The sequence below is a fragment of the Bufo gargarizans genome, chromosome 4 (genome assembly GCF_014858855.1).
Source record: "Bufo gargarizans isolate SCDJY-AF-19 chromosome 4, ASM1485885v1, whole genome shotgun sequence".
Taxonomy (NCBI): domain Eukaryota; kingdom Metazoa; phylum Chordata; class Amphibia; order Anura; family Bufonidae; genus Bufo; species Bufo gargarizans.
The window spans coordinates 59,688,603-59,700,170 of NC_058083.1; the positions used below are offsets into that span (position 1 = coordinate 59,688,603).

At 46.0% G+C, this 11,568-nt stretch overlaps 1 protein-coding gene across 1 annotated transcript in view; it reads right to left on the reverse strand.

The window, feature by feature from the left end:
- The window catches only part of LOC122935200 (vomeronasal type-2 receptor 26-like), a gene marked incomplete at its 3' end in the record, with an annotated part of 78,467 nt that extends 75,250 nt beyond the window's left edge, over positions 1 to 3,217 (reverse strand). The window contains exons 1-2 of the mRNA XM_044290963.1: positions 3,024 to 3,217; positions 2,457 to 2,748 (exon numbers count right to left, since the gene is read on the reverse strand). Of these exons, the coding sequence (XP_044146898.1) occupies positions 2,457 to 2,748; positions 3,024 to 3,217 (486 nt within the window). The remainder of the gene's footprint in view (positions 1 to 2,456; positions 2,749 to 3,023) is intronic.
- Between the last annotated feature and the right edge of the window lie 8,351 nt (positions 3,218 to 11,568).

The following is an 11,568-nucleotide window of genomic DNA, read 5'->3' on the forward strand; positions in this document are numbered from 1 at the left end:
AGTAGCCACAACAGTACCGCAATAATTTGGAACTCTTCCGTATTCCTGACATTTTTGAGTCTAATGTACACAGTCACACAAAGTTATGGAACGGTTTGTTAATCTGTTTTCTGGAACCTAGAGACAGAGAGTCCGATATCAGACTGGGGAGGGGGAATAATCTCATAGTAAGTTGACAACTAATGTTTTTGAAGTGTTTTCAGAATCTGCATATTTGAATGCACATTAGACTTTAGGCCCAAATCTGTTAGTGGTGCCGATACTGCATTATTTCCAAAGTCAATTGTCAGTAGAAGTGTCTTCAGTGTGTTTGTGGAAAGGGAAGGACATTTTATTGCGCTGCTTCTTCTGCTGAGACTCCTCTCCCTCCTTGTTCCCTGCTTCATCAAGTGACATCCATATCAGAATGTGTGGCTATGAAAACTGTATTCTCGACTAGCAATTAGCTCGCCTACAAGCTAAACCCCCACCTGGCTAAGTTGCTGGTGGTGCAGTCGCTGCTGTACCATTTAGTGATGCCTTGTACTCTCATGTGGCAGAGAACACAGGCGGCTCCTTGCGATTCTTGCTGTGAGACAAGGTGCACACCACAAAGCACAACTGGAGTAGCTGTTACCATCAGGGACAGTAAATGTCCTTCACTGCCCACAGTGTCAATGTTTTTGCGGCAGCAGTGAGGGAGCACCCCAGCAACAAGGCCAGGTCCTTTTGACAACCCCCATGATTGTGTCAGCCTGGCTCCCAGACCAGACACTTATCCACCACCTCCTCCTCCATGGATGCGTTCATGTTCCTAACAGCAATAGGGCACAGTGTCTCTCCGACTCCCCTTCCTTTCTATCACATGTGTCAAGTCAAGCATTCGGTTTTGGGGCTGATCAGCCTTGGGTAGTTTAGCTACACAGGCAAGCAGTTGCTAAAGTACATCAAGCAGCAAACATCCCACTGGGCAAGGTGGTCAGTGACAATGGCCGCAATATCATGGTTGCAATGAACTTGTTGGAAATAACACATTATCCCTGCATGGCGCACATCATTAACCTAGTCATGCAATACTAAAAAGTACACTGGCTTGCGCAAGGTGCTGGCAATGTCCAGGAGACTGTCCTTTCATTTCAGCTATTCTCACGTGGTGAGGAATGCTCTCCTGGACTTGCAGCAATAGAACTGTCTGCTGCTACACCACTTAATCTGCAATGTTCCAACTTGCTTGAATTCAACATTGCACATACTAGAGCCTCTGCACCAGCAGCAGAAAGCCGTGAAAAATTTTGTCATGTACCAGCGGAGTTGGAAAGAACTGGCTCCTCGTGCACGCTGGCCAGAATGGCAGCTTGAATACTTTCTTGCTTCCTGCTCTGACAGGTGTATTGCTGACATCAAGCAGTCTGCTGATTTTTTGATTACTTGTGTACAGAGTTTGCCACAGCTTCCAGGCAAGCAGACGCCTGCCGCCAGAGTGTCTGAGAGGAAGGAACCTCTCTTCTCCCCCAGGAGAATCGCCCACCTTCAGCTGCCACACTCAGTAGAAGCCGCAGCAGCCATTTCAGTCTCCTCAACAAGATTGAGTCGTTTTATCCACATGCTGCATCGGGTTGAGACAAATCAGCAAGTGGAGGTCTCCTGCTTTAACACCCAGGTTCAGGCCTACCTACAGTCTGCCTGTCACTGATGCATATCCTGTTACCTGACCCCATGGAATTCTTGGCGAGCCAACTGGAACGATAGTCCTAACTGCCACAGTAAGCTCTCTGTCTTTTTGCTTGCCCAGCCTCCAGAGTCATCTCGGTTTTAAGCGCCACAGGGCGTGTGGTGACATCCAAAAGGCCCATGTTGTCCACCACTAGTGTCAAAAATGAACCAAGCCTGGATTTGGGAGGATTTTCACACTTGAAAGATCTAGCCTTCCTGATGGTGTCCCATCTTGCCACTGTTGCCATTGCCTTAAGGTGGCTTCTGTAGTGGCCTAGGTAAGTGAAAATCTGAATCTTAAACTCACTGGGCATCTAGAGTTATTACAGAGCAGTTGGGACATTGTATGCTGCCATGCTGTCTCCATGTGTACAGTGTTGTCTTATATGTGAGATCTTATATCTTGCTAACTGATTTATACCTGGACTAAATGTGTTAAATACTAGTCCTATAGCAGAATATAAAATGAGAAGACTATTAAACTATTGTGCATTCCACAAAGGTAAAGGCAAGAGTATGTAACATAAATTAGATTTTTTAAATACAGTAAGTTATAATTGAAGTGATAAAGTGATAATTTACTATTTAGAATTCTAGAGACTTGATATTACTGTACTTATGGGCTTTCAATATGAAGGAGTCCACATAAATGAACCTATCTCCAACTTATAAAGTCCATTTCCAATTTATTTTTTATTTTTTTAAGATTCTCTCTAATTCTTAGACCATTATAGAAGCTAACAGTGTACATTTATTAATATTACCTGAGGATAGCCATAGATTCCAGTAATCTCTGCTATGGACAGACTAGAGGAGGACTCCAAGTGTCCGATAAAAGCCACCACGTTGTTCTTTTCATCACAGCTATAGTTGGGGACGGCTTCTTCTCGTCCTGACAGTATACTTAGTGCACTCTGTACAGCTTTATGTTCTAACACACAGGAGTCAAAGATCTTGTATCCCAGAGTGATATTAGGTAAGATGTCAGATCTTCTGTTTACTTCTTCTATGGCGAACATGAAGACCAGGAGATGTCTCAGTAAATGAAGAGACTTCCTGAAAAGAATTGACACATATGAGCTTACAGTACTTTCAAATTCCCCACATTCAAAAATTATATGAGGGATTCAGGGGGTTTAGAGTGAGTGACAAGATAATTAAATGAGATATAAGATGGTGATGGTGCCTTAGAGATGATCTCATTTACATGTATTAAGATATTTGAGGCTGAGCAAGAAAATGGCACAAAATTCATTCCTCCCAAGGACTTTACAACAAAAACATTCATTACTAGTGTCATGAACCAATGGGTGTGGGTGGACCCACTGTACCATGAACAAGCTCCTCTAAGGGCATTGTCTAAGTGAACCTCTAATTCTTCAAAGTAGCACTGATGGTGGGGTAGACTTTCCAGAGGAGAACACCAGGTCGCTACCTCTTGAGGTGGGTTGGCATATGAAGCAGCTGGCCCAAGTGGACCAGGGGTACCACTGCAAGGTAGCAGAGGTACAGATATAGTCAACATGCCGAGTCATAACCAGATTTCCAAAAATCATTGCTACCTGGATGTTCGGGTTCGACGGGTTCGGCCGAACTTCACAAAAAAGTTCGGGACCCAAACTTCACCCCGAACCCTATTGAAGTATAAATGTGGACCCGAACTTTGGAGCACTAAAATGGCTCTAAAAAAAGTCATGGAAAGGGCAAATGGCATCAAAATGTGGTTAAGAGCATGGCAAGTGCTCTGCAAACAAATGTGGATAGGGATATGACTTAAGATAACATAAAATAATAATCTTGATCTAGGAGGACGAGGTCCATATGGAGTAGGAGGTTGAGGAGGTGGTGGACGTGGTGGTGTAGGTGGAGGAGGTAGCCAACACTGGTTTTTGGTTTTAATTTTTGTAGTTTTTTGGGGGTTTTAAATTGGGGTACACCCCAAAACATTCCAAAACATTGGGAAATATAACCTGTGATAACCCCCTCCAGCCAGGCTAAACAAATGTTCAGACAATACACTGGCTGCACGGCAGGCCAGCACCTCCAAGGCTTAAAAGGCAAGCTCAGGCCATGTGCCCAATTTGGAGACCCAGAAGTTGAAGGGGGCAGACCCATCAGTCAGTACGTGTAGGCATGTGCACACATACTGCTCCGCCAGGTCGCACGTCCCCGTGATGTCCACATGCCAATTGGATATCTGCTCTATCAACTTTTGATGTTCTTTTCTGCGCCTACCATGTTAATCACTGTTAGTGGCGAATCAGGGTTCCAAGCCGGAGAGGGAGCGTGAGAAAGGGAGACAACATCCAAGGGAGGACAATGGCTGCAATGTGATCAAGCTGAAATGTGGGACAAATTATTGAAGCCAAAGCTTCCAAGTAAAGGAGGGGGCGTGCGGCAATTACCCACTCCCTACTCAGGGAGGTAGTGACAATAAATAACAATACAGGGGTCTGAGGGTCATGTGATGTGGCCAGCGTCACATGACCGACAGACAGACAAGTTGAGCACCGAGTGATCAGCTCGGCGCTCAAGGCAGACCTAGGAGCAGGGAGCCTCCCAGCTAGCAAAGCCGCCCTGGGAACGAGGCCAAACACAAATCCTCGCTCCCAAAGCTAAACAGCAGGTCTGCAGCTGATGGGAGACCGAGTGAGCCCCATGACAGTAACAGACTAATTACTGAAATGTATTTCCTTGTCCTCTAGGTAGAGCAGGGCTATATCACAGCCCAAAATTGGTGAATTTCTCCCGAAAATGTAAGAGACAAACTATTGAAATGACATAAAATAAAATATGTACAAATTAATGTATGAGGTGGAGGTCCATATGGAGTAGCAGGTTGAGGAGGCGGTGGATGTAGTGGTGTAGGTGGAAGCGGCTGTGGAGGAGGACGAGGTAGCCAACACTGTTTTTGAATTTATTATTATTTTTTTTTTAATTAGAGTGCACCCCAAAAGAGTGAGAAATATCAAAAGTACAACAATTAGCAATTGCGCTGTAGTATAACAATGGCTGGGTAAGGCCGGTATACATGTCTATTCTGCACAAGGTACAGACAAGTCCTGTGGGATCCACGCCTGGTTCATTTTAATGAACATGAGCTTGTCCATATTGGCTGTGGACAGGCGGCTGTGCTTGACTGTGATGACGCCCCCTGCTGTGCTAAACACACGTTCAGACAATACACTGGCTGCACGGCAGTCCAGCACCTCCAAGGCGTAAAGGGCAAGCTCAGGTCATGTGTCCAATTTGGAGACCCAGAAGTTGAAGGGGGCAGACCCGTCATTCAGTACGTGTAGGCGTGTGCACACATACTGCTCCACCATGTTGCTGAAATGCTGCCTTCTGCTAAGACGTTCCATATCAGCTGGTGGTGCTGGTTGTTTCGGCGTGCTGACAAAGCTTTTCCACATTTTGGCCATGCTAACCCTGTCTTCTAAGGTGCTGGTGGTGCCCCAGCTGCGTTGGAGACCTCTTCCTCCTCCTCTGCCTTCGCCTTGTGCTTCCACTGTGCCCCCGCTGTCAGATGGGAATGCCACCAGCAGGTAGTCTACCAGCGTGCGCTTGTACTCGCGTATCTTACGATCACGCTCCAGTGATGGAATTAAGGATGGTACGTTGTCCTTGTAATGGGGATCTAGCAGCGTGGCCACCCAGTAATCAGAAAGAATTAAAATGTGGGCAACTCGGCGGTCGTTGCGGAGACACTGCAGCATGTAATCGCTCATGTGTGCCAGGCTTCCCAGAGGCAACAACAAGCTGTTCTCTGTGGGAGGTGTATCGTCTGTGTCCTCTGTATCCCCCCAGCTATGCACCAGTGATGGCCATGAACTGGTTTGGGTGCCACCCTTCTGTGAACACTGTTCCTCCTCCTCATCCTCCACCTCGTCATCCTCCAGAACTGTGCCCTGGCTGGACAATTGTGTACCTGGCGTTTGTGGGTGCAGGATCCCACCCTCGGAGGCACTTGTGAATGACTGGCCAGAAACCTTATGAAATTATCCCTCTTCCTCCTCCTACTCCTGTGCCACATCCTCTTCCATCATCGCCAGAAGCGTTTTTTCAAGGAGGAATAGCAGTTAATAGATGTTGATGTCAAATTGATATAAAAAATAATGGCAGATAGATTAGGGACCATAATGCCCAAATTAATAGCCAACCCACAAGTAGGATTCATAAAAGGCAGATCTGCAGTCACCAATATGAGACGCGTCCTAACAGTGTTAGACGAAGTCAAAATTAGACCAAACCTTCACCCAGCTGCAGCTCTCATTAGCATCAATGCTGAAAAAGCTTTAGAAAATGTGAGCTGGGGATGGCTGGAAAAAGTGCTTGACAAATTGGGACTACAGGGACAATTCAGAAATTTTATTTCTGTGCTATATGATAAACCAACTGCAAAAATCAGCACACCTGGCTTCTTGTCTCATCGCTTTGAGCTGTTTAAAGGGACCAGGCAAGGCTGCCCCTTGTCACCCTTATTATTTAACCTAACCTTAGAACCCCTGTCGCCCTTTTTTTAACGTCCACGCCAGATGTAGAGGGGAGAAGAGTAGGCGCAGCGGAAATAAAACATGCATTATTCGCGGATGACCTTTTAATCTTCCTTGGAAGCCCACATAGGGACCTAAAGCCTGTCCTACAACACTTACAAACCTTTGGTAAATGGTTGGGATTTAAGATTAACATGGACAAGAGCGAACTACTACTCCTTAAAAATAAGCAACACTATACCTCAATGCTGACACAGAACATTCCAGTTAAGGTCTCCTTCACAAGCATAAAATATCTAGGAATTAATATAGGACAAACCCCTGAGTCAATATATAACCTAAACTATCCACCGCTGATCAAAAAGCTTCTAAAAGAGATTGACAATTGGATTATCTTGCCGCTGTCCTTAATGGGTCGTAGTCATCTGTTAAAGATGATCAGTTTTGCCAGATTGTTATATCAAATGCAAACGATTACGCTGTTGATCAAACACTCGGATGTACAGACAATAGAAACTGCCTTTCGATACTTTGTATGGAGGGGGAAAAAGTCAAGAATAGCACTACGTAAACTTCAACTCCCGAGAGATGAGGGTGGCCTGAACTTTCTGGATCTGCGTAAATATAATCTAGCGAGCCTTTTTCGACACTGCATTGACTGGGTGTCCAATTCCAATCATTACTCCAATCTAACCATAGAAACACAATTGGAGTGCCCAACAGCTTTATTACATACCAAATTTGCCCATTTACCCACTCAGTTAAAGAATAGTGTCTTATTGAAGGACACGATTGCCACATGGAAAGCAATTCGTAAGGAATATGGCCTCCCTTTTCTCTCTCTCAAAACATATGCCACTTTTGCATCATCCAGAATTTACCCCTGGGATGAACAATTCGCAGTTTGGAAGTCTAAAGGGATTAATACGGTTTGGGGCATGTGGAACAAAATAGAAAACGGATATTTTAGATTCCCGGAGCTCTGCTCTACGCTTGGTCTCGCCTCCAGCCACTTCTTGGCATATCATCAAGTAACCGGTTTCCCTAATGGCCGGGTCTGTTATCTCTCCAGGGAATTTCCCTCAAACAAATTTGACAATATGTGCAACGCACGAGATGTTGGGCTGTCACTTTCAGAGATCACTAGCCTGCTGAGAGATAACACGCTAAAGGCCTCATCTAGTAAAATAGGAAGGTACTGGGAAAGGTCGCTTGGAGTCCCTAATATACAGGAGGGAATGCTTAGGGGGTGGATGGCTGTGAGACAAGCAGTGCCAAATAAGGTATGGAGGGAGACCCAATACAAGGTAATGCATAAAGCCATATATGGTTTCTATGGCTCACGAAATGTCACACGCAGTGATCACATAAGCAGATGCCCGAAATGTGATGAACCGAATGCAGATTTATACCACGGCTTGTGGACCTGCCCAAAAGTTGGGGAGTTTTGGGAGACCTTCATTCAGTGGCACAGTAGAGTCATGAAGAAGGATTCACTTCTACCACGCGAGGCAATCCTGCTTCACTATAAACCTGACAATGGTGGCTTGTCACAAGCCACACATGTTAGTATCTTGGCAGCCAAACGCTGTCTTTTACGACACTGGCTTCAGCCAAACACTCCGAAATTAAAAGAGATCTTGGACCAGATGAAGAGATGCGCTAGGATGGAATTTTTGGTAGCTGAATATAAGAAGGAAAAATTAATAGGTAGGCTTATGAAAAAATGGAGGAACATCATTACACGAGTGTTTAATGGAGATGAGTTACAAGACCTAATCCGTCCATATCGATTGACTTCATGGTATCTGAGAGAACAGCTTAAGGGCACATTAGGCAGCCTGGGGGGTGGCAACGTTAACATCTGACTTATAGACAGTATAAGCGATAGGAGAGGAAAGTCGGACTAGGGGAATGCGGACATGTGCAAATTTGTTTTGGTTATGTATTTTATTTTATGTTTAACTGCTCTTTACTTTTTTGTGATACCTTATTTCACACTCTTGCATATCAATGTACAGACACAGCTATCTTTGATATTGTGAACAACTTTGTGAAAACGTATATCAACTGTGATTATGTCAACATTATAAGAAACAATAAAATTGTGTTTAAAAAAAAATAAAAACTGCCTGCTGTTGTTTACCCCTGGCTGTGCTGAAGTTGGTGGTGAAGTTGTTACTCTGACCGGATGAGGAGGCGGTAGAGGATGAGGAAGCGGAGTAGGAGGAGGAAGCAACAAGAGGCAAACTGAAGCGCCCTGCAATCCTCGGTGGTGGAAGGACATGCGCCAAACTGCTATCCGCCTCAGGCCCAGCCACCACTGCATTTACCCAGTGTGCTGTTATGGAGATATAACATCCCTGATCGTGCTTACTGGTCCATATATCCGTAGTTAGGTGGACCTTGCCACAGAAGGCGTTGCGCAGTGCAGACCTGATTTTGTCCCCCACTTGGTTGTGCAGGGAAGGGATGGCTTGCCTGGAAAAGTAGTGGCGGCTGGGCACGACGTACTGTGGGACAGCCACCGCCAAAAGGCTGTTAAAACTCTCCGTCTCCACCAGACGGAATAACAGCATTTCAAAGACCAGTAATTTTGAAATGCTGGCCTTCAGGACCAGGGATCACAGGTGGGTAGGGGGATATTTTCTCTTCCGCTCCAGTGCTTGGGAGATGGAGAGCTGAACTCTTCTGTGGGACATTGTGGAAATGCTTGGTGACCCAGGTGGTGGTGTTGCTGGCAGATCCTCTGTTTGAAGGGTGGCAGTTGCTACTGTCACTCCAGAGATGGATGAAGAGGCCGAGGCTGCAGCAGAAGAGGAAGCAGGGGGAGCCAGAGACCTTTCTTGGTTTTTGAGGTGTCTAATCCACTGCAGCTCGTGCTTAGCATTTAGATGCCTGGTCATGCAGGGTGTGCTCAAGTTTAGAACGTTTATACCTCGCTTCAGGCTCTGATTGCACAGCGTGCAAACCACTCGTGTCTTATCGTCAGCACATTGTCTGAAGAACTGCCACGCCAGGGAACTCCTTGGAGATGGCTTTGGTGTGCTCGGTCCCTTGTTGCGTTGGGCAGTAGCAGGCGTACTGTCTAGGGGATAGCTATGCTAAACTGTCTAAGTCTATGCTAAACACATTGCTGCCACCTGCTGGTGTACATGGAAATAATAGCAATTATATGAAACAGGCATAAAAAATGCACATAATGGAGAATGCAGTGTTAGATTACACAAGATGATAATACATACACACCTAACATATGGTAGCAGGGAGACAGAGTTTAGTGACATACTCTGGGATCTCCTACTAACACAGCCTTCCCCTAGCCGGGGTGGCTGGAACACTAACTAGAACTTTCTTTCCTCCCCAGGAGGCAGGAAGTGGGAACATCCCACACCTCCTCAAAGGGGGGGGGGGGAGCTAGATTGGAATGTACTATTCTAGTCCAGCTATGCTACAACTGTCTAAGTCTATGCTAAACACATTGCTGCCACCTGCTGGTGTACATGGAAATCACAGCAATTATATGAAACAGGCATAGAAAATGCACATAATGGAGAATGCAGTGTTATATTACACAAGATGATAATACATACACACCTAACATATGGTAGCAGGGAGACAGAGTTTAGTGACATACTCTGGGATGTTACACTTGTCCTGCTGCAGAGTTTGTACAGGTAGTCGTTAATGGCATGTTGCTGCTGGAGCAGCCTATCTGTCACAACCAGACAGCTGAGAAGCTCTGACAGAGGCTTTTCAGAACCTCCCCCTTGAGTTTCTGTGTTGTGGTATTCAGCTCCTCCTCTCGTTAGTCTCTCTCAGCTGTCATGTGTTGGACTAATGGCTTCCCTTTAAATTCTTCCCCAGAAAGCTTTTCTGGGCGGCTTATATCTCTTCCTGGAGTATGTGTGCATGCCCAAGCTGGTTCTCCTCTCCTCTACTAAGTTAAGTGTTAAGTGTTAACTGTTATCTGTTATTTTCTGTTTGTTGGATCCCAGGTGACCCTGACTCCCTCCGTGTCTGGTGTAGGGAGCCGGTGGTCGTGTCCCCTCACTATTGTAGGGTGCTCAGGGCTTATATAGTCAAGGTACGTGGATATGCATACCTCCACCATTTGGATCTATGCATAGGCTGAGCAGCCAGGGAAAGTGCCAGGTCTTCTACAGGGGTCTCCCTTTTGTTCCTTAGCTTTTGGATCCAGCGAGTTATTTATGCATGTTGTTTTTCATTGTTTCCTGTACACTGTCCGTGACATTATAAGCCGCCATAACCGTCTCAAGCATGGATCCGGTTTCACTTTTGGCTGAACGCCTTCAGGGTCTTTCATTGGAGGTAGCTGATCTCCGCAGGACTTGTTCTCAGCTTCAAGTGACCGGTTCAGCTGGCGTTCATGGAGTTTGTTCTGAGCCTAAGATCTCGCTCCCGGATACGTTTTCCGGGGGTAGTGAGAATTTTGTGCGTTTTAGAGAGGCTTGCAAACTCCATTTTCGCCTTCTTCCCCATTCTTCTGGTGATGAGGAACGGAGGGTGGGGATCATTATATCGCTGCTCAGGGGTAACGCTCAGTCCTGGGCCTTTTCGCTGCCGGAGGGGGCACGGCCCCTCCGTTCAGTGGAGGAATTCTTTTTAGCCCTGGGTCAGATATATGATGATCCGGATCGTATTGCTCTGGCGGAGTCTAGACTACGTCTCTTATGCCAGGGTAAACAATCCGCAGAAATATACTGCTCAGAATTTCGGAGATGGGCAGCTGATACTGGTTGGAATGATGCTGCACTCCGAAGTCAATTTTGCCATGGTCTTTCAGAGGGATTGAAAGATGCATTTGCCTTTCATGAGAGGCCTATTTCTTTGGACTCTGCTATGTCTCAGGCCGTTCGCATTGACAGGCGTCTTAGAGAGAGAGGAGAGATCTCTCCTTCCTGTCATACTCGGTCCCAGGACTGTGCAGCGGTCCCATTCTGTGCGCAGGGGTCTCAGTCGCTGTCAGCCCCTCCTGAGCAGGAGCCCATGCAGCTGGGGTTGATTGCTTCTGACAATAGAAGATTCAGCCCGCATGGGAGGGTTTGTTTTTGTTGTGGAGGTATTAATCATTTGGCAAATATTTGTCCCTCTAGGAGATTCAGGCAGTTCTCTGAGTATAATAAAGAAACAAAGAGGAAAAAATCTTTTAAAAATGTTCCGTCTGTTACTATTGACAGGGTTGAGGCGGAAATTGAAGGTTTTCCGTTTGCTTGTAGTTCCCGTTTTGTCCTGCTGGCTAGGGTGGCGCTAGAGAGCAAGAACATTTTTTGTGAGATTTTTGTGGATAGTGGAGCAGCGGTCAATCTCATTGATAAACAATTTGCGATAACTCATGGATTCCAGGTGCGCACTTTGGGAA